This window comes from Grammomys surdaster, unplaced genomic scaffold (assembly GCF_004785775.1).
Source record: "Grammomys surdaster isolate TR1022 unplaced genomic scaffold, NIH_TR_1.0 207, whole genome shotgun sequence".
NCBI lineage: Eukaryota > Metazoa > Chordata > Mammalia > Rodentia > Muridae > Grammomys > Grammomys surdaster.
The window spans coordinates 123,457-147,574 of NW_021604652.1; the positions used below are offsets into that span (position 1 = coordinate 123,457).

General features: G+C 38.9%; 1 protein-coding gene across 4 annotated transcripts in view; it reads right to left on the reverse strand.

Moving 5' to 3' along the window:
- Nucleotides 1–24,118, reverse strand: part of Atp7a (ATPase copper transporting alpha) — an 87,148-nt gene that overhangs the window by 9,798 nt on the left and 53,232 nt on the right. For 3 of the 4 annotated variants that reach the window (XM_028771437.1, XM_028771434.1, XM_028771436.1), the window contains 14 exons: nt 22,823–23,005; nt 21,104–21,267; nt 18,322–18,483; nt 16,978–17,054; nt 16,378–16,603; nt 15,310–15,543; nt 14,144–14,235; nt 12,760–12,887; nt 12,301–12,455; nt 11,947–12,081; nt 10,231–10,425; nt 8,024–8,206; nt 6,045–6,261; nt 1,045–1,191 (listed from right to left, as the gene is read on the reverse strand). In XM_028771437.1, coding sequence (XP_028627270.1) covers nt 1,045–1,191; nt 6,045–6,261; nt 8,024–8,206; nt 10,231–10,425; nt 11,947–12,081; nt 12,301–12,455; nt 12,760–12,887; nt 14,144–14,235; nt 15,310–15,543; nt 16,378–16,603; nt 16,978–17,054; nt 18,322–18,483; nt 21,104–21,267; nt 22,823–23,005 — 2,298 coding nt within the window. The remainder of the gene's footprint in view (nt 1–1,044; nt 1,192–6,044; nt 6,262–8,023; nt 8,207–10,230; nt 10,426–11,946; nt 12,082–12,300; nt 12,456–12,759; nt 12,888–14,143; nt 14,236–15,309; nt 15,544–16,377; nt 16,604–16,977; nt 17,055–18,321; nt 18,484–21,103; nt 21,268–22,822; nt 23,006–24,118) is intronic. The other variant, XM_028771435.1, reaches the window with a different exon arrangement.

Genomic DNA, 24,118 nt, shown 5'->3' on the forward strand with positions numbered 1-24,118 from the left:
AGCTGGTTGGCTTGACTAGGGGAACCAGTCCAAATTCAGCAAAAGACCTTGCCTCAATATATAAGGCTGAGAGCCATCAAGAAGATATCCAACATCTGGCACCTGCACCCACATGCTAACACACCCAAACATATGCATGCACACCACATATACATAAACACAAGAAAGTAAAAGTAGCAGTATTATAAATATATAAATATACAATATATATACCAACAAACTGGCAATAGAATACATGAAATGTAAAACTTGTGCTATATTAGAATGGTGAGATTATTAATGCTATTTTGCTGTTATTATTTAACTGCTGCCATTTAATCTTGTTTAAATCCATGATTAACTTTCAGGCAAGGGAAGAAAAGAACAAAGGTGAAAAAATGCAAGAAAACTTTTTTTAGAGGCATGGTCTCAGCATGTAGCTTTGGCTCTCCTGGAACCTGCTATGTAGACTAGGCTACCCTTGAACCACCAGAATTCTGTCTAACTCTGTTTCCCAAGTGCTAAGATTAAAAGATGTGTATCACTATGTCGAGTTACAACGTACACTTTAAAAGGGTTTTTCCCCTTTTTCTGGTACTGGGAATTAAACTTAGGGTCTAATCTGAGGTTGTTCTGACTTTTTTTTTCCAATTTAGTGTTTTGCTTTTGTTTTCTCTTTTTTTAAACAGGGTCTCATTTAGCAGAGGTTAGCTTTGAACTCACAATTAAGCCTAGCCTTTAATTACTGGTCCTCCTGCTTCCACCTCCTAAATGCTAGGATTATAGGCATGTACCACTATGCCTGGCTGACTTGTTTTTGTTTGTTTGGTATTGCGAGATAGAATCTTCATATGTAGCCCTTAAAGTCTCACTCTGCCTATCTCAGGCTCCCATGTACATGTGCTACAACTGCTGAGAAAACCCTTAGAAACAATCATAGTTTGTAATACTTTAACTTTGAATTCAAACCTCTTTGAAATAAACCTCACAGTTTAAGTCTCACAGACACATAAAACAATGACACACAGATCACAACTGCGTCAGTGTATTTCAGAGAAACTTTACCATCGATTGTCACCAACACAGCTGTCCGACCTCTTCTTTCATGTTCAATCATAGCATCGTCCACATCGTTACTTATAACAAGACCATTTCTAATCATCCATTCCCGGTTACCAATGAGGACTTTGTACTGCTGAGTATTAACAGCATCTAGAAGTACAGAAATAACATTCAATGAGCTTACTTAACCTTTAAATCCATCTCATGAGGCAAGTTCTTCCTGCCTAACTTTGCAGTTACAGTGCATTTTTGGGAGACTATAACCTATAACAGTCATTTTCAAGTTTTCCAGGAATACATTCTGCTCTTCCATACCTCTGAGCCCATGCTACTATGGACATTCAAATGTTCTTAACCTTTCTCTCCAAATAGCAAATTCCATCACACTGTTGACATGCCAGTTCAAAGGCCGGGGATATAGCTCAGTGGCATGAGTAAGGCTCTAGGTTCAATCTCCAGCAAGACCCGGGGTTGGGGGAGGGGTAAGAATGTATTAGCTCAGAGATTCCCTTCTTACTGAGGTTGTCTCTTTGACCTTCCATCAAGATTCAAATATTTAAAAAAAAGATTCAAATATTTACAGTAAATCAGAAGCTGAGTCTGTAGCTTCATGTAAATATGCAACTATACTTATGTCTCATTTTAAACTTGTAACCATTAATTTTTGTTTGTTTGGCTGGTTTTTGTTTTTCAAGACAGGGTTTCTCTGTGTACCCTTGGCTGTCTTCTACAGGCTGGAACTCACCCTGTAGACCAGGCTGGCCTCAAACTCAAGAGATCCACCTGTCTCTGCCTCACAGGTGCTGGAATTAAAGGCATGCACCATACTAATTTCAAGTGAGCCCTTACCTCTGTTGGACAGATGCTTGACTGTATCTCTCTACTGCATTCTACCTATTTCTTCAGGATGATTATTTGAAATTGCCTCTCCTTTTAAAATTCTAACTTTTCCTCTCCCATTCTTACTCAAGATGCAACTGCTCCTGCTATCAAAAGAGAATCTGTCATGGCTAAATTGCCCCAGCAAGCTTCTCTGCATCCTAGGTGTGCACACCTTGTTTTCCCTGTTATAAACAGAGCCTGTGCCTGCTGAAGGCCAGTCTTTCAACCTGTATGCTAGGTTACCCTCCTTTGCCTAGTCTCTTCTCTCCTTCTGGAATAATCAATTTTCTACCATCTCTGCTGCATATTGTCCTATCTCTAAAAACAGAAGAACCGTCTCTTGAGCTTGCTGCTCTAGCCGTCACATCTCTGCTTCTGTGCACTTCCTCTACTAGCTATTTCTAACTCACCTCTTCCCATTCTCTTTCGAGCCCATTCTAGTGAAGCTTTACTCTCTACTATTCTAAAGAACCATTTCCTCAGTGCTCCAGTGATCTTTATGCTAGCAAACTAGTGATGTCTGAAGAGTTGTTCCAGCAATGATGTAAATGCTCTACACCTGTTCTGTTTAATTCTATAGCCAATATCCAACACATGTGTCTATTGAGGGCCAATATGATTAAAGAGCTGAATTTTACATGAAACTAAATTTTATTAACTCAAAAATTAAACAACCACATGTAACGTGTAATTATTGTATTTCATACCGCAGATCTACAAAACAAATGACTCCCAACTCTGTATTTCTAATTCAATCACTTTCCTGGATCTTCAGGCCCCTGGAGACAATTGCCTACCTAATAATTCCATTTTTATGATATCTCCACTTAGATAGCTAACAGGCATCCAAATGTAACTTCTATAAAACTGGACTCCTGATCTTGTCTCCAATATTGTTCTTCTTGTCTTCCTTATCCTGTTTAATGGTAACTCCAGCCATCTAAATGGTGGGCCACTAACTTTGGCATGGCTTTGAGTCTTCTGTTTTAATTTTTAAAAATTGGTTCTTACGTGTATAGGTATTTTATCTGCATGTATGTCTGTGTAACATGTCAAGCAGTGCCCATGGGAGGTCGGAAGAGGACACTGGATCCCCTGGGACTGGAGTTAACAGCCAGCTGTGAGCTGCTGTGCGGGTGCGTGGAATTGAAATGTGTCCCCTGGAAGAGTAACCAATGTTCTTAATTGGCAAGCCATCTGTCCAGCCCCTTGACTCTTATTTAACTCATTCTATATATCTAATTGGTAATTAAATCTTTCAGCTTGCTCTTCAAGACACACCTGGCATTTGATCACTTCGTACAAACTGTACTGTTATCACACTAGTCTCAGCCGTTGTTAAGTTTTGCCTGGGTTATGGCATTAGCCCACTAACTCAGCCTCTTTCTTTGGTCCTAGATCCCAACTTCTCCCTCGGTGGTGCTGGCGATCCAACCCAAGGCCTCACACATGCTAAGCAGAGGAGAGGATTAGAGAGGTGTACCATTGAGTTACACCTCTGCCCACACTGATGATCCTTTATAGTGCTGCTAACAGTGCAGAACACACAGTAGGTGATGCTGGTGGGTGATTTTTCTATATGTCAGTTACTTAATATGACATCCATACACAAAAAGTCACAAAGAAACAAAAATGGTTAGGAACTAATTATTGTGTAGTCTGTCTAATATAATAGAAGTACAGCTATAATTTAAGACGAGCAAGGTTTCTATCAGCATATGGCAAAGTGCCACTGAAAAGAAATGTAAGTCAAGTCTAGAAAGATAAACAGGGTGATGCTGTTTGCAGGTGAGGGCACTGCAATGGAGAGAATCGGAAATGAAATAATGAATAGAAATGGTAGACCGTAAAGGGGTACCAAAAAAGGAATACCCCCAAAAAACCCTCAAAAACAAAACAAACAAAAAACCAAACCACCACAGGCTACTGCCACGGTTATTTGGTGCTTTCTACTAGGAAGAACCTTTTGCTGAAGACTTACTTATATCACAGAACATGGAAAAGTCGAGCTGGTGCCTAACTAGAAACTTCACTCTTACTGACTAGAGTTCAGGGTACTGAAAGGTACTCTGCATTCCCGCATTCTACTAGAGGAGAAAGGTGGCCATCAATATCACCACTCAACTGCAAACCTTGCAACCTACAACAATGATCTGCCTGTAAGACATATTGGCACAATAGTGGCACGCATGGTATGGGAGTGATGTAACCACTTTTTAATTACATTTAAGGCCTGTGAGATGGAACCCATACCCAGTACTATTAAAGTGACCAAGATCTTGAGACTAGAAAGGTCATGGGTCCAAGGTAAAAACTAATGCTATTATTTTGTTAAAGGAACATAAGAATAAAATGACTCCTAATGATATACTATGATAGCCACAGATCAGCACCTCACTCAACCCACATCAGAGAAGCTTCTTCTTGAAGAGGATGGAAACACAGAGATCCACAACTGGACAATATGCAGATTGTGGATATCCCCACAAGACTCGAGGATCTATGCAGAAGAGAAGGCAGAAATATTTGAGTCAGAGGTGATGGATGACTCCAAAGAAAGAGTGCCTTCTAGACATAAGAGGACTGATGCACATATGAACGCAGACTTTGGCAGCATGCATAAAGCTGCACAAGTTCAAGTTAGATGGGGTCCTGCCCTTAACCAAGAAGCTATCTGCAATTGATACTCACTGTCAAAGACTGGGGCAGGTGGGGACGGGGGTGGGAGGGATCAGGTGGTAGTGGGAGATGAGATGGAACTGAGGAGCAGATGGGGGCAGTGTGGAAACCTAGTACAGTGGAAACTTCCTGGAATCTATGAGGGTGATCCTAGTGAGGACTCCTAAGCAGTGGGGAATACAGAGTCTGAACTGGCCGTCTCTAGTAGCCAGGCAAGGCTTCCAGTGATGGGACTAAGTTATATTTGGTTGAGTTGTTGGCCCAGGGAGTCCTGTGGAGATCTCCAAACAACCCAGGATGATACTAGGACAGAGGTTCGCACTCCACAAATTGACAGCAGGGCCCCCATTACCAAAGACTATATCTGCACAGCTCACTGACCATGTAAAGGTCAAGCTGGTGCCTGCATGGAACCTTCACCCCTATATTCTAGTCTCTTTGGTATGGGCAGGTACTTTGCAGGCTAATCAAAAAAAAAAAATGTGGACACAAACCAAGCCACAAACCTTTTAGACTACATTCTGTCCTGCCTCTATAATATGGTAACGCAATGGTGGTTTAGAACTTGCAGGAGTAGCCAACTAATGTCTGATTTAGCTTGAGGCCCATGCCATGAGACAGCATCCATTTCTGACACTGATTGGATGGTGAAGATCCAGAGACTGGATAGCCCAGGGTGGAACCAAGCATGACTGGTCTAAAAATCAATGAAATTCTTAACGATTTCTGCTATACTCATAGATTGGTGCCTTGTTCAGTTGTCATCAGAGAGGCTTCCTCTGGCAGCAGATGATAGCGGGTACAGAGACCCATACCCAGATATTCATTATGCAGACAGTCTAAATTGGAGGTCTCCATTGGGTCCTTCCCCTTAGAATTTGGGGAATCCCACAGAAAAGGGGGTGGAAATATTGTAGAACTCAGAGAGAGGGGTATGGAGGACATCAGGAGGACATGGCCTACTGATCAACTAAGTAGGATGCACATGAGATCACAGACACTGAAGCAGCAAGCATGGGGTCTGGATGGGTCAGTACCAGGTCCTTTGCATATATGTTATGGCTGTTAGCTTGGTGCTTTGTGAGACTGCTAACTGTGGAAGCAGATGTGTCTCAGACTCTTTTGCCTGTTCTTGGTACTCCTTTCCTCCTGCTAGGTTGCCTTGTCCAACTTTGGTGTGAGGACTTTTGCTTTGTCTTATTCTATTTTGTTTTGTCATGTTTGGATGTTGTCTCTTGCTATTTTCTGATGGGAGATGGTGAGTGGATCTGTGGAAAAAGGAGGTGGGGTGACTGGGAGAAGTGGAGGAAGGAGGAACTGTGGTCAGTATGCATTATAAGAGAAAAAAATCTATTTTTAATTTAAAAAAATGAAAAACAAGGAAAAAAAGAAAAACCTTAAAAAAGAGAAATCTACAAACTACTACAAAGAAATCAACTTACTTGAAAGATGAGCATCAATAATCATAGAAGATGAAGTTGATGACTGTTCATTAATTGCATCAATTTGAACCAGGGATGCATTTTTGATATTATTTTCTTCTATCTTCAAGTTACTTTTACGTAGCAAACCTTCAATATTGGTGACTTTACAGCTAATACCACAGCCTGGTACAACCTGGAAATCTGTACAGGTACCCAAGGTTTCAGTGTCCAGCTCCTAACAAACAGAAACACAACACACTAAATAAACAAACAAACAAACAAATGGTGTAATAGTTTAGGAAACAGTGTTAGAAGAATGAAAAAAGACAGGCATTCAAAATTTTTGGTGCAGGTACAAACTGATAAAACCATTTGTATAAATGTTAGTAATATTCATGAAAAACGAAACTGTGAGCATCCTCATAAAGGATTGTTATAATAAATAACAATTGCACTGATAGATGTTTAACATAAAGACAGACTTGGAGAAACTGGCAAGAATGCTCAGAGTGCACTGAAAACAAAACACCACTCACAGAACCAAATACAAAACAATGGGGTAGACTTGGATTTCCTGATAGGGAAAATTCATTTAATAAAATAAAAAGCAAAGTCACTGTATGAGTTTCTATGTAAAGTTTCGAATGATAAATGCAGGTGAGCATGATGGCATTATCCACCTGGAATCCTGGCACTTAAAAGATGGAAATGTGCGCAGGTCCTGTAAGTTCAGGGTTTACCTGGCTATAAAGCAAGTTCCAGACCAGCCCCAGCTGTGTAATAAGACACTGTCTCAAAAGCAACAAAAAAGTATCATAAGCTAGGTGCAATGACACATGTTTATAGGCCCAGCCATGTAGAAACTGAGGCAGAAACAGCACTTAAGCCCAAGAGCTTAGCACCAGCCTGGACAATATACGAAAATCTTTGCTCTTAAAAGAATGAGGTTTTGCTGAAGAGATGGCTCAGTAGTTAAGAGTACACATGATTCCATCAGAGGACTAGAATTTGGGTCCCTACACCCACATTAGGCAGCTCAGAAATTTAACTTCATCTTCAAGGTATCCAATACCCATTTCAGGTGTGCATACACACACAGAGAAAAATACATTAATGACTAAGCTAAATCATTACATAATTAAATAAATAACATTAACAGACACATTTGTGAACATACCAGAAATTCTTTATTAAAATTTATAAATTAAAAAAAAATCTATAAAAGTGTCCCAACCATTGAGCAAGAATTCACTTTTAAAAATTAGTTGGAGATTCCCAAATGGAAAACATATATTGTCTCTTTAAGATTAGGAGACGGGGAAAATTGGTTTCTTAGCTGAGAGCTTAAACTGTGGATATCATTTATTAAATTTTGAACAGAAGAATTATGATGGGGGAAAGAAGTGAGGGTTCCATTTTTATTACATAAATTATACTATCAAAATACATATTACTTCTATTTTAATTTTTTATGTTAATCAGAGGTTACTGTGTGATAAGATCAGAATTAATTTGTTTTTTTTATGTTTACAGTTGTCTATATGAACAAAATAGTACATAATAATTTTGAGACAAGGTCTTATACAGTCTAAGCCAGGATCAAGTTCACTATGTAATGAAGATGACCATGAAATTTTTTTGTTTGTTTGTTTCTCGAGGCAAGGATTTTCTGTGTAGCCCTGGCTGTCCTGGAACTCTGGAGACCAGGCTGGCCTTGAACTTTGAGATCTGCCAGCCTCTGCTTCCTGAGTGCTGGGATTAAACATGCTCACTTTATTGGTGCCAGAGACCAAAACCTGAGCCTCAAGCATCTAGGCAAGCACTCTACCAACTGAGCTACATTCTCAGCCCCAACCCATTCAATTAAATAAGAAAATAAAATTCTCTTTAGCCTCATACTAACTATATACATAAAATATAATCAAAGGCCAGCCCAGATTTGGTCTGTATCATTCCTACATGAGATGATAACAGAGATATGAAAGATAAAATTGTACCTGCTTGCAATATTTGGTGACAGCTGCTCCTAAAGGATGTTCGCTGTTACTTTCTGCAGTTCCCACAATGGCCAGGATCTTATTGCGTGATAGCTTGGTACTTTCCACGAGAACCTTCACTTGATTCACGACTGGGGTTCCATGGGTAATGGTTCCAGTCTTATCAAATACTACTACCTTTACCTGGAGAAAAGGTACAAACTTAATGTACCCATGTAATAGCATCTTCCCAGAGATAAGAAACAAGTTTATTTTTAACAGACTGATATCTCAATTCTTAATAAATTGGCCTTTTGCTTCACAACTGATCATCTCTAGATGAACAAAAGTCATATAAAGAAATACTCTTGTAGCAATTAATTTCTCTACCCCACAGTTGACTTTTAATCCTGTTAAATGTCTGTGAATCTGTGTTAAACAACTAGAGCTGTTAGTTATGGGTTGGCTATTAATTGGTACTTAAGAGATGTCACTGGCATCTCTAGGGGAAACACAAAGGTTTTCTTTTTTAAAAAGATTTATTTATTTATTTTATGTATATGAGTACACTGTAGCAGTCTTCAGACACACCAGAAGAGGGCATCAGATCCCATTACAAATGGTTGTGAGTCACCATGTGGTTGCTGGGAATTGAACTCAAGACCTCTGGAAGAACAGTCAGTGTTCTTAACTGCTGAGCCACCTCTCTAGCCCCAAAGGTTTTCACTATTGGAGAAATCTGGGTGGTGAGCAGTGACTATAAGAGAAAATGTAAATGTTAGGTTGAAGGGACTACCAGCTGGGGTGCTTTACTTGGCTAGGTCTTGGTGAAGAACTTGGGCTATTAAGAGGAAGCTCAGACAAGCAGTTTGAGAGTCAGCTTGCATAGGAAAAGGGAAGAATCTGGAGTTAGAGACCATGTTCACCTCACTATAAACTTAGAATGAGAACCTCGGAGACTAAACAGCCCAATGAACTGATATAAAAAGATAGGAATAATACTCAAAGTATCATCTAGATGAGAGAAAAACTGCAATGACAGGTATCATGGAAACAAGAGAGGAAAGCAGAACAGGAAATTACAGATCAGATAACAGCATTATGTCAATATTAATTTCTTGATTTTGATAAATGTACTGTGGTCACATTAGGGAGTGTCTTTGGTCTTAGGATGGGTGCCCAACAGCTGCAGAAAAGAGAATACTTTTTTTAGGTTTGAAATTATGGCATTTTTCCCTATAAAAATTAGTACCCTGGGGACTGGAGACTCAGTGCTTAAAAGTGCTTTGTGTTCTTGCAGAGGACCCCAGTTCAGTTCCTAGCACCAGTATTGGGCAGGTCACAACAGCCTATAACTCTAGCTCTAGGGGATCTGACACACCCTTCTGGCCTCCACAGGAACCCATCCACACATGAATATACACATGAAGGTACACATACATGAGTAAAAGTAAGAACTAACCTTTAAAAAATTCCTTAGGACTGGAGAGATGGCTCAGTGGTTAAGAACACTGGCTGCTCTACCAGAGGACCCATGTTTGGTTCCCAATACCCATGTGGAAGCTCACAACTCCAGGGGGATTCAACACCATCTTCTGGCTTCTGTATGCATGTGGTATACAGACATACATGCAACCAATACACTCATACACATTTTAAAAATTCTAGCCTGTATATATTTGCTAGCTATTCAAGGTTCCAGATTTGTTCTAAGCCACATACTATGTATCCTCCATGTACCTGTATATATTTTATATCCTCATAATGAGATTGTATTAGTGGGAGCATGGCTTTAATTGAAGTAGCCTTAATTGAGGCTAAAGTCACAGTGCAAACTGCCAGCTGGTGGCAGCAAAGGCACTGCCATTGCAGGTGTAGCTCCCATAATGCAGAGTCAGACACAAACATGTCAGAAGCACGGGAGGCCCTGGCAAATTTTCCCAGGCAAGTGCTGGAGATGGGTGTAATCAGAGATGGGTTGGAACCATAGTGGCTCTCCACTCAGGGACTACTCTGTGGGAATGGCTGAGGGAGTAGTATTAGAGCACTTAAGTAACCAAGGCAAATCTGAAGATGAACCAACATCACTGCTTTCCTACTTCAACCCTCAGGGTAGTCCCAGAAGAGGTTCAGCCTAAGAACCACAGGCAAAAAACTATGAAACCTATTTCTCAATAGGGTGTGACTCCATGTTTGATAGTGCAATCTGTAGTCCTGAGGACTCTTACCTTATGGGCCATCTCCAGTGGTTCCCCACCTTTGATAAGTATGCCATTCTGAGCACCTACTCCTGTGCCCACCATCACAGCAGTTGGAGTGGCTAGTCCCAGTGAACAGGGACATGCGATACATAGAACCGTGATAGAGGCTTGGAAAGCAAAGCGTATTATGGTTTCTGTTCGGGAGATGCTTCTATTGTAGCCCTTTAGAAGAAAGACATGCACTTCAGTTATTCATTTACAGGCAGAGTTGTTCAAAACAAAAGAAACACTGTTCAATCCTGTCTGAATAAAACCCATGTCAAAGTCACATATCCTACCTGGCTACTTACATATATTTTAGTTAAACATAGATAAACATATTTTCACTTATAAACATGAAAATTGGGGGCAGAATTGGTTAATAAGTCCACTTATGATTCCAGAGTTCCTATAAAGAAAAATAAAGAACACAGAACTCTATAATTTCTCCATATCTAGAAGAACAACTTAGCAACTTTCAAGAATAACATGAGACATAATTCTCAATAAGTTTGGTCTTGAACAAATTCTGATTCTCTTATAGTGAGGCCATAGATTGGGTGTCCATACAAAATTTTAAAGACAATAACTTAAATATTCACTTTAGAGGACAAAGGTTAGAGCCAGCAAGATGGCTCAGCAGATAAAAGTGCTTGCTGTGCAACCTCACCATAGTCCAATCCCATGAGATCGCAGTGGGAACAAAACAAACTCTTGGAAGTTGTCCTCTGTTCTCCACACATGCACAGTGGTGCACATGTTCCAGCATTCACATACACACATCATACACACACACACACACACAGTAAGTGAAATAAAGATAAAAAATTTAAAAGAGGCTGATGAGACTGCTCAGTGGTTAGGAGCACTTAGAACTCTTACAGAAGACTCAAGTTCACTCCTCAGAACCCATATGTGGCAACTCATACCTGCCTCAAACTACAGCTTCAAGGGATCTGATACACTCTTCCAGTCTACAGGGATACTTGCACTCACATGCATAATTCCACACACAGATACAAGCACTTATGCATAATTAAGGATAAGTCTTTAAAATATTTTAAAACATAAAGTTAGAAGAGAATTTCATAAATATCTAGGCATAGACTTTTGTATAGGTCATGGACGAATGTTTTCACATATGTTGTGTGCTCTTACCTCTGTGAATTCAAACTTTTTAACTTAGACATTATCCCTATGTCTCCACATACAAAAACAGAGGCTGAATTCAAGTTTATATATCTAAAATGAGGGATCACTTGATCTACAGCGGCCAAAATGAAGTTCAATCCCTTTGGAACTTCTGACTAAATCAACAAAGGCAAACGGCATTTCAATGCACCTTCCCACACCTGGAGGAAGATCATGTTTTCTCCTCTTTCCAAAGAGCCGAGACATAAGTATAGTATTCTGACTATGCCCATTCAAAAAGATGGTGAAGTTTGTGCTCTGAGGACACTACAGAGTGTAGGCATTCTCAGAAGTCAGAGGCATCAAATCCTGCTGTAGCTGGAGTTACAGATGCGTATGATTTGTCCAATGTGGGTGGCTGGGGATGTAACTCAGGCCTTTTGCAAAAGTAGTATGTATTGTCAACTACTGAGCTATTTCTCCAGCTCCTCAAAATGATCTTTACTTAATGACCTCTACAAAAGATTCACAAAGTGTTCTACACATAGTCAAAAGTTATTATAAGTCACTTACGGGAAAGTAGGTTTCCACAATTTCAAAATTTTGAAATCCAATTATAATCCACACCAAGAGGGTAACAATGGAAACCAAGACGATAAAAGGAACAAAGTAGCCACTGAGTTTGTCTGCAAACTGCTGGATAGGAGCCTGGAATTTAGAATAATAATGATGATGACGATGATTATGATGAGTGCCTTTAAGTCTTTTCTCTAATACTGAATACAGAGTATATCTGGTAGTTAGCACAGACAGAAATATCTTAACAAACTACATAAATGCAACTAGGATTAATCAAAGGAAAATACACACGATTCATACTAGAAGGGTTTAATAAGCACACCTGCTTTTCCTAGCAGACTAGGTTACCTTTGATGTTTGTGCCTCCTCTACAAGTTTGACGATTTGAGAAAGGGTTGTATCTGCTCCCACATGTGTTGCTCGGATGAGGAGAGATCCATTCTGGTTAATGGAACCTGCAATCACTGTGCTGCCAGGTTTCTTAGCCACAGGCATTGCCTCCCCTGAAGAAAGAGAGAAGAGGGAGACATTTATTCATTCACTGTCAACAAATACCTGGAAGGGACATTCTTCTTGAAGTAGGATCTGGACACTTGCAAAGGTAAAGTTGCCCTCCATTTTTTCCTTTTTTTTTCTCACCCAGAAAATACAGGGCTATATAACCTGGAAGAGCTTCCCACATTGAGGAAACTGCAGGCAGTCTGTAAAGAACTCATATTCTTTTATTGGTTCTCCTTTAGTGTCTGCTTTTCATTATCACTTTTGATTCATTTCCCTCTCATGTCATGATCCTCTGACAGAGCATACCTGTGATGAGGGACTCATCTACCATAGAATGCCCTTCAATAACACGGCCATCCACTGGAAATTTGCCTCCTGGAACGACCTTAATGATATCTCCACGTTGTACAAGTTCCACATCCACTTGTTCTTCACTGTACATGAGTTAACATAAAAAGCATCATGGCATCTGCTTCTTATTCTACCCTTCACACACACAATTTAGAGACCATGTCAAGCTTATGACACTGTAATTACTACCAACAAAACCTGGATCCAACATCACTGGTGGTGATGAACAAAGTCTTGGCACAGAGCAAGCACTCTAAATATTTATTCAATAATCACTGAATGAGTTAAAGCTTCAAAAAATAGTATCATAGTCAGGCATGATAGAATTCACCAGTAATCCCAACATTTGGGAAGTGGAGGCAGGAGGATTATGAATTCAAGGTCAGCCTGTATTACCACGAGACCCTAACTAGCTATACATAGTCGATGTCAGGTATCTTATGTTTCTTTTTAACAGAATAGCTCCTTCATTCTTTCCTTTCTTACTTCTTCCATTAGTCAAAGGAGGTATCACTAAGGGGAAAAATAAGTAAGCACTGAGTGACCATGCACTTGTCTGACATACTTAAGGGTTTCAAATCGTTTCCTAACACCAGAAAAATCCTGGAGACAGAACCCCAAAACAAGACCTTATGTCAAAAGATGGGTAAGGTGAGAAGTTGGCCCAGATTATTCTCAAATCCATGATTTTCTTGCTTTAGCTTCCAGAGTGTTAGGATTACAGGTATATGCCACTACACATGGCTTGAATATGTCCTTTGGGGGGGGGTGTTCTTGAGACAGGGTTTCTCTGTTTAGCCTTGGCTGTCCTAAAACTCACTCTGTATACACCAGATTGGCCCTAAACTCACAGAGATCCACCTGGGTCTCCCATGTGCTGGGATTAAAGGCATATGCCACCACCATCCAGCTGAATACATCATTCCACAAAGAAATACTATAGAAAATGTACCTCAAAAACTATGTGCCTGGTATTTACATTTTATTGCAACAACAGAAAGAAAGATGAAACAGATAAAGTAAAGCATCATAGGATGGGGATAATTGTTAAATCTGAGACCCAGATTACGCATTATGACATTCCTTACTTCTGGATACATCTCAAAATACGTCCATAAGAGAAGGCCAGTAAAGCTGGCTCAGCACATAAGGGCATTTGCTACCAAACCTAACAATCTGAACGCTATCAGTAGGGCTCACATGATTGAAGGAGAAAACTCCCATGAGCTGTCCTCTGACCTCCACACATGTGCCATGACATGAGTACCCACCACAATAAAATGAATGTAACAGAATGTTTAAAAAAAGTTACAAAAGGAAAGAAAATGAAGATAAATACCTCAGGAGGAGATTTTCAGAGTTAAGAGTTACAATAGTTGCTTCTGTTGCTTGTAATGAAATTAGCTTTGCAAGAGCCTCAGAGGTTTTGCCCTATAAATTAAAACACAATAACGATGCTGAAGAAAGTGTGTTTAAACCTAAAGATGTAATCTTTCAACATTTTCTCAAGCATCAGCTTAAGAAAAACATCTGATCAGAAAAAATTTACATTGGAATATTAATAATATAATTTTAAACACATTTTAAAAGAACTAGGTATAATTTATACAGAAATACAAACTAAAAGAAAATATCAGGAATCTAATACATGCATGAACAAAGCACATGAATAAGTAGATTATTCAAGAGGGATTATAATTATTCTATGTATAGGTAGATTTTCTACACTACTAATAGAAGAAATGCAAACTAGAGCCCTTCGCAATTCTAGTTAACATCTGCCAACTTAGTAAGGATTTAGAGAGGATGCAATGGTGAGGACGTTGTAGTAAAATCTACTTTGCTAACAGACTCTAACTGGCAAAATTTCCCACAGCTAATAGCATGAGACCATGGAAAGATTATGCCCTTTGAGACCACAATAATAAATAATATTTTTTCTAATTACTCCTAAGGTATTCATCTCAGAGGGAATGAATGTTAAGATATGATTATGTTCAGTGTAGTATTATCTAAAAAAAAAAAGAAAAAATAACTCAAGAAGGCTAGAATGGTTTAGTAAATGAGAACACACTGACTTGACAGAACTAGCAAGTGATTGCCTAGACTGTAGTTAGGGAAAAACTGTACAACACTTAGGGTACTGAGATACACATAGATTATGCTTTTTAACTCAATTAAACATAAAATTACATGGAGCAGGATTAGAAACTGACCTTCACCACAGCATGGAAACATGAATGAACTTTGAGACCACTGTTTTAAGCCACATGGCTAAATCAATTCTCAAATAACAATATGATACGACTAATAAGTACTTCTCAAATGGTTCTCACAAAGTACCAAGGGTATACTCCAACCCTGGCAGTAATATAAACTTGATAAGTTTACTGAAGATATTGCTAGAACTAAAATGGTTAACTACATAAATCAATGCATATTTCTAATGAGTGGTCTAGATCTTTGATCCACTATTTTAACAAACATCACCCTTTCTTACTTTACCTTCGCTATATGTTCCAGCCATCGGCCTAGTGCGATAAACACAAACAGCATAGGAGGCGTATCAAAGAAGGTAATAGGGTTCACTTTGGCTCTCTCATACATTGCAACCAGAAGAATAACCAGAGAGTAGGCAAATGCAATGGTGGTTGCCAACACAATCAGCACATCCATATTTGCTGTCTTATGCTTCAGTGCTTTGTAAGCCTGAATGTAGAAGTACCAGCCTCCACAAAACTGAAACAAAAGAGTGAATATTACTGAATTTTCCTAAACCTAAAATTCATATGTATACCTAAGTAAACTTAGCGTAAAGTATCAATGTTTACTTCCTTTGCCTTTTAACTAGTCCATAAACACGTCATAGAGCCTCATATGTAAGCCCATGTTGGCCTTGAATTTGATAAGACCTTGGGATTACAGGCATGCACAACCCTACCTGGCTGTAAGGGAGAGGTTTTGAGCAGGAACAAGTTTGCATTTTAGCAGAGGTATGTACAGAAGGGCTTCAAGTTGTGCAAGACACCAGGGATCTATGATCCAGTGGATACTTCAATCCATAAAAAAAAAGTCAGATGGCTGCTGCAAGTTTTCTTTTTCTTTTTTTTGGTTTTTGAGACAGGGTTTCTCTGTGTAGCACTGGCTATCCTGAAACTCTCTCTATAGACCAGGCTGGCCTCAAACTCATAGAGATCTGTCTGCCTCTGCCTCCACATTTTCCTTTTTGATTCTAGCTTAAAGAAGTAAACTAGGAAGATAACTTAAAAATTCTGGAAAGTTTTTTTTCCTTTTTTAATATATAAAACTTAGCCCCTTTCCAAAAGTCAATCACAAGCCACGGGTTCTGGAGAGAAGTGTAACAGGAAAGTTTGTCTTCCATTAGTATGACTAGTACTGAGTAATTGTTAGTACTACTGCCCTTTGTTTTGCTTTGGGTTTTGGTGGTGCTGGGATTGAACCTAGGGCTCTTGGTACATACTAGACAAGTAATCTACCACTGAGCTACACACTCAATCCGCACTTCTAAACCTTTAGTGAAGATCAAATAATGGACTTGGTAATGTCACTTGCCTGTACAGGTAGACACAATAAAAGGGACAACAAATTCATAATGGACAGTCCTGGCAGCATCTGACGCTCCAGAAACATAGACGAATGCATGTTGATCATTTCTTCATTACTCATGTTCTGATTATGGTGACGAGTTGCAAGGTGGTGATCCATAACCATCATATAGATCATCAGTCCCATTACAGGGATACAGAAAAACAAGCTCACAAGGAAAGACCCTCTCCATCTTAAATGGAAAATATTTTTAAAAGAAAAAAAAACACATTTTAGTTAGTGAGTACCTAAAAGTTAAATATTCTATGTCCTATAGGGAAACTATCTCACTCAGTATAAGACAATTGATTCAGAGGACCCAAGTTTAGTTCCCAGCACCCACATTAGCTCACAAGCACCCATAACTTCAGTACTAGAGGATTCAACACCCTCTTCTGACCTCCATAGTCTCCTGCATACATGTGGCATACACTCACATACACATACACACAATTGAAAACTAAAAGTAAATCTTAAAAAATGCTATAGTAAAAATTGACATGCTAACAGGATGTTAAATTTCCAAAAGGAGTTGAAATGTTTTATTGACAATCCCAAAGTGCTTACTGTTTTATTTCTCGTTTATGATCTAAGTGGTTGGCTGATCGATCTTTCTTGACCAACGAAGCTTCAAAACCTAAGCTCTAAGGAAATTCATGAGAGAAACGTCATTTCACTCAATGCAGAGATATTCTAAGCCATGCTGTTATTACTTAGAACAACTGAGTTCAATTCCTGAGTAAGTGTCATTCTGGGGAATGGAAACATGAAGCTGTCCAGAGCTTTCTGTCCTTGACTAATTTGGTTTCTAATTTTGCAAAGAAATTAATAGCACATTGATTCTAGCTACTGTCCATTCTGCTGCTCTTAAACTCACAATTTCACTCAAGTGAAATAGCCATTTTCACCGACAGTGCACAAAATCTAGCACTATATTAAATACCTTGTCCAAGGCCTTGCCTACATAGCCTTCATTTTTGTCCCACCATAAAAAGAACATGAACAAAAGTCCTTTCCCCCAATACAGCTAAGTATAAAAAGGGGACTATACCTCAGTAAGATATACATGGACACAGAGAGTTCTGTAACTGAAAACACCATCTTCTCAACTGCTAGGGAAATGGCTGCCATCTTCTAGTTGCTGGCCGTGTCACATGGTGAAAGTGATCAGCATCAAGTCTCATGGAACTCAACAAATAGTTTCTCAAGTTGTTTCATCTCTAAAGTAAGATGGCAGCCCTGCTCTGAGAATCTAAAACTGAAGCTTGGTAACATATCTGTGTACCTGCTGAAGGTGGCTAGGGTAGATGCTCAGTAATACCAGCTTCACAGATATCAACAGTATAGCTACCTAAACTAATAGGATACTGCCTGAACTATATAATACACTGTCAATCATCAGAACATCAATTTCAGAGCACACCGAAAGTACATAGTATAAATATGCATAATATAAATATAAAATACATATACATTGCTACTTAAGATACATCGAAGAACACAGGATAAACTTAGCACAAAGAAAAGGGTTGCATTTAACTTGAAAGTGTTTTTTGTTTTCTTTTGTTCTGCTTTCCTTTAACAAACCATAACACATCTAATATGATACTTTAATTTCATAGTGATTAGCTTGAGTCTTTCTTATAAATTGTACTTTATATCCATTTCCTAAATACTTTAAGTGATTGATAGTTCCAGCTTAGGTCTGTTCATGATTTAATAGCACAAATGTACATCTAAGTTTCCTGATGAAGGCCATGGAGGTTGGGAGTAACAAAAGCAGACACACTAATGTTCTTCTGTGGAATAGTCAAAGGGGTTACAGTCTTATTGTCTCTATTTAATATAAACAAGATGTGATTCCAGAAGTAGACTGGAAAGGTAAGACAGAGAAGCAAAGTCAAAACTTACTCCAATGGTATGGATAATATCTCTGGGACCAATAATTTCTGGATCATATTTAATATGTGCTTTGTTAGTTGCCAGGGCCACAGAGCAGTAGAAGATTCCTTTGCGTTTTGTGAGAGTTGACTCAATTTTATGGACACAGGAAGCACACGTCATTCCTCTTACCTGTTAAAAACAAAGCCTTTGTTATTACAAATATCCCCTTTCCTCTACAAAAAGTTAGTACTTCTAACTAATAGGACTATCATAACACAGGATTGTCTTATAAGGCTTTATCTGTGCAATAAGTATACTTTTGATATGATTATTAGAATTCTGATTTTATGAGGGAGTACCACCTGTGATGGAGCCGAGGCTTCTTGGAATAATGAAAAAGATCCAGAATTGGTTCTGAAGATAACTGGACTAAACTAGGCATATACTAAAAGCCATGGCATGGCATATTTTCAATGAGAGGATTATGTAGTGTATAAGTTATCTTGATAATTTAACAAAGAAAAAAAGAACTCTATTTTGTTGTGTACATGTATGGTGTGGATGTATATGATGTATTCATGTGTGGGGATTTGTATGTGTGTGCATTCATTTGCAGGCATGTTTGGGGGCAAGAGGCTGAAATTGGATATCTTCCTTAATTGCTCTAGTTTATTTCCTGAGATTACTGAGGCAGCATCTCTAGCTGAACAAAAAACTCATTCTTTTCTGGTTTCCAAGGATACCCTAATACATATGGCATATATTCAAGCACAAGTGTGTGCACAAATTAACTGTTAGGCCATCTATCTGTCCAGCCCATATAAAATACCTGAAGTAATAAGGGCAAGAGAGATGGCTCAGGAGTTAAAGAGTACTTGCTGTTCTTACAGGGGGTCAAGTGGGTTGACTCACAACTGCCTGTAAGTTCAGCTCCAAGGAATCTGACATCCTCTTCACACGCATATGCATTAATAAAAATATTTTAAATAAGTCAAAAAGATAAGTAAATACCTCTCAAATTCCTCCATAAAAGAAAAAACTTAAAAAAAAAAACTGTCTTAATCAATTTGCTTTTCCAGGAAGCATCTATTCAAAACCAAGTAAGAGGTCTTTTGATAAAACCAGCCAGCTGTGTGGCATTAATACCCAGCACTCCCTTCTTTTCCTCTCCATACTGGGGGAGTCAACCAATAGCCCACAACCATGGAGAAAAACTGTGTAGCCACTAGTTATCACAGAACAAAGAGTCCATTCACAGCCTGAATTCTAGAAAACTTATCATTTCTCCTGTCTGATAATTCTTGGAAACCTTCCATGCAAGAATGTCTGCCTTGACTGTAGTTCAATGAGTGCAAAAAGCCTCCTTCCTGGAAAACATTTCTTGGCAAGCAATGGTTTCATTATTTCAGGGAAGTAGACACGAGCTCTCATTCCCAATCAAAAAGCTATCTCCAATTAATAACCATTCACAAAGGAAAAATTAGTTTCTCTAAGAGTATTGCTGAATATAAACCCTACTTAAGCACAGGCCCCATGCCTAGCAGTAGTTGGCCAACACAAAACTAACTCAAAAGTAGTTTTGGACATTGGTTGTCTCATATTGCTTTGTTTGGAATTTTTTTAACCTTATTGTTTTTTTCGAGCATATTATGGTTTCCAATTTTGTGGAGTGTGTGTGTATGTGTATGTGTCTGTCTGTCTGTCTGTCTGTGTACACCTTTCTCATGCTCTTAGTTTCTTTTTTGTTAGATTGTTCATTTTGCTTTATCCTTGTTTGTGTATATTTTCTATTTGCCTGTCTATTTTCTTTTTTTTTCCCCCAAGAGCAGGAGAGGATTTACTGGGGGCTCAGTCATCACGTGAATGCCAGAGGGTATTAAGCAAAGGAGGGAGCTGTGACAAGAACAAAGCTTGTCATGGTAGGGCTGTGCACCCAGGGCAGGTACGGGGAATTCCCCAATCCACACCGCCTCGAAACTTCATAAGGGTTCACAGAAGGAAGAAACACTGTCAGAGCAGGAACCAGGGGCCTTTGGGTGTTTTCTTAAGAGAGAGAAAGGAGTTGGAAGTGTGGGGAGGATCTGGGAGGAAATGAGGGAGGGAAATCATAATCAGAATATATTGTATGAAAATGACTATTTTCAGTAAAAATAAATACACTTTGTATTTTTAACTCATTAGTTAGTTCTTTGAGAATTTATACAATGTATGTGAACATATTGACCCTCTTTCCCACAACTCTTCTTCTATCCTCACTCCCTTCCCTACCAACATTTTGTGTCCTCTTGTTTTTCTTAAACCCATCAGGTTCAATTTCTTTTCTTTTCTTTAGAGTTACTTTGGTGCATAGTTGTTTTATCTTTGTCTTTTATTCCTCTCCCTTAAGCGTGTTTCACTATGTAGTCCACACTGGTCTCCAACTCCAAGGAATCCTCCGGTCTCTGCCTCCTAAATGCTGAGATTATGAACATGAACAACCACACCCCACTCTTTTTAGTACATTGATTTACATGTGGTATTGAGGGGATGACTTTCCAGAGTCAGTCTCTACTTCACCCTGTGGGTCACAAACGCCTAAGCTCTGATCATCAAACTTACAGGCAAGCACTTTTACTGGCTGAGCCATGTTGCAAACTCCACCCCCTTTTTAGTCTTTAAAAAGATAATACTTGCATGCTATGCATTCTATGCTTAAGTCCTAGCCTTCTATCTTCCAGTTTCCTTCATATGCCCACTTTTCCAAGTTTTCTGTGAAAACCTCTTCAAGTTTCTGTTGAAGTTTATTAAACATACAAAAGTTCCTACTTACAACAAGTTCCAGAACGCCATTGCCTTCCCCAGCATTTTCCATCACCATAGCTCCAAATCCCAGCTCCCGAATGAACTCCGCTATCACTCGGGGTTGGATAACAGCTGGGTTATATCTTACTTCCGCCTTGCCAGCCATTAGGGCTACAAGTACAGAATATATTCCTGGGAACATTGATAAGAAAAACGAAGTAGGTAATAGGTTTTACCAAAAAAAGAATAATGCTAAAACGACTTTTTATATTTTTCATCGAACTGAAAAAGTATGAAAGAGAGAATTTGCCAAAATTTAATATTCAACTTTTTATACAAGTCTTAAATCCAAACAATTTAAAAACTGTTTTACAAGGTGGCCTTAGTACCTTTTAATTATGTATATATAAAAGTGGGTAACATTACCATCTTGATGAGCCTTTGCTAAGCTTAAACAATTATCATCAACGTCATCTGACTCAGCTGTGTGTGTTCAAGGCAGGTGCTCACTAGGCAGCTCTAACTGGCCTGGAAACTGCTAAGTAAATGAGGCTGGCCTTAAAGTAGAACTCACAGAAATCTGCCTGCCTCTGTGTCCTGGGTGCTAGGATTAAAGATATGCACCACCCTACCTGGCTCATCTTTTTATAATATTCTTTTAGAGACAGAATCTTGCTGCCACTTGGACTAACATAGAACTCCTAGATACAAGCTGCCTTCCTGCTTCAGACTCCCAAATGGCCACAGTAACTGGGTGCTATTTATCTAATTTCTTACTGATTCTACTCCCTGCCCTCTACTCAGATTATATTGAAGCAAATCACAAACATCTTATCACTTTGTGTGTAAATCTTTAAATATGCATCTCCAAAAGATAGACTCCTTACAAACAAAGTCAGTATCATAGAACATTTGCTTAGTATGTGTGATGTTCAAGACCACACCGCATAAACATCATTTTCACATCTAAAATCATTTTCTTAAACCATTTTCTTTAACAGTTTTCTGTCTAAATTAGGATACAAATAAGATCTATATATTACAATGAGACAAATCTCTATACTGAAGAAAAAAAGCACTTTTAGAAACTAATGAAACCTGGGCTGGATGTAGCTCAGTTGGTAGATTGCTTGCCTAGAACACATGAGATACTTAGTTCCATCCCCAGCTCCCATAAATCAGGGCACAGTGGTACATGCCTGTGATCCTAGCACACAGGAAGTAAAGGTAGGAGGATCAGGAGTTCAAGACTATCTCTGGCTACATAAAGAGTTTGAAGCCAGCCTGGTCTACATCCGATCCTGTCTGAAAACAAAACAAAACAAAAAACTAATTCCCTTCCTAAGACAAAGGAATTTATACACTTGGGAAGTCACTGTAATTATAGTCAAGAATAAGAATGTATCAATCTACACATCATAATATTGTCAAATGACAGCCATTTAAAAATTCTCAAATTTTACTCTTTCATAGTAACCTCAAAAGGTGCAATATAACTTCTTTATAAAACAAATGAGTTCACATCTGAAATGTTGTTTCAGATGCCAATTTTTATTAATAATTTCTACTTCTCTAGGCTAGCTATAGCTATGACTACCAGGAAAATAGTTAACAGCACACAGCAAAAATGGTTTCTAGGAATCTACAGGACTTGGAAGATACCTAAGAAATCAGAACCAAGAATCCATAGGCCTAGGTCTAGCTCTTTGGCTGGTGGTTTAGTCTCTGAGGGGTGTGTGTGTCTTACCTTCTTCTCGTCTTAAATTCCGTTCAATGTTTGCTACACAAGAAGCACAGGTCATCCCAGAGACCTGTATGTAACACTTGTTCTGAACTGGTGTCATCACATTTTCTGGCTCATTAGTTGAAGGCAAAAGAGGCGTTTCCAGTAACGGCTGAGCTATCACTACCAGTGGCTCCTTCATGTCTGCTGGAAAGAGAAAGGTTCCTTTTCATTTATTCTCCAGCTGCCACCTTGTCGTATGTCACAGTCCACACCTCCAGGCCTGTCAACCATCTTTTTAGAATCATCAAGGTCCTAAAAGCCCTCAACGAATATGTAGTTATTACCTATTCCCAACATTGACTTTTAATTTCTGTACTGTCCACCTCAGGGAGTCCCAAGAAAATCTGACCCAAGTGAGTACAAAAAACTTAGTTATGTCAGATTCTTCTAGCCATTATCTTCAAACCCAACACCAAGTAGAGAATAACAAGTTACTGGACAGTTCTTGTGCTTGTATTTAACTACTCTTACCATGCTGTCTATTTGTACACTGGCATCAAGGGAATCTTCTTTATATATGGAAGACACTTTTCAGTGGGTACATGAAAATATCAATAGTGCTGTCCCCCTCTATGTATATATGTATACATATATGTATATATATGTGTGTGTCATACAGTTTAATTTACCAATGAGGCATAATAAGGGTTCAACAATTGATAATAAAATAGAATAATTATAACATTACACTGTTAACCGCTGAACCACCTCTCCAGCCTTCTCATATAGCTTTTTGTACAATGTATGTACAAAATGTACAATCACATACATTGTACAAAACCATAACCACCATATTGGTCTGCCTTTAAGCACGGGTTTTGTTGTTGTTGTTGTTGTTGTTGTTTATTTGTTTGTTTGTTTGTTTTTCAAGAGGGGGTTTCTCTGCGTAGTTCTGGGTGTCCTGGAACTCACTTTGTAGACTACGCTGGCCTCGGACTCAGAGATCTGTCTGCTTCTGCCTCATGAGTTTGTGTACCACCACACCCAGCTGTGCCTTTAAGTTTTTAGGCTCATGATATCCTTAGGCATTTTTTACACACTCCTGACTACTGCCATAGGACTCCGTTATAAGAAGTGGATTTCAGCCAGGTATGGCAGGGTATTTTATACCCTTAATCTCAACATTTAGAGGCGTAGACACAGGTGCCATCTCTGTAAGTCCAAGGACAGTTTGGTCAATATAGTGAGATTCACATCAACAAGGGCTACATAGTAAAACCCTATCACAAAAAGGTGATAGATAGTTCAGTGACTATG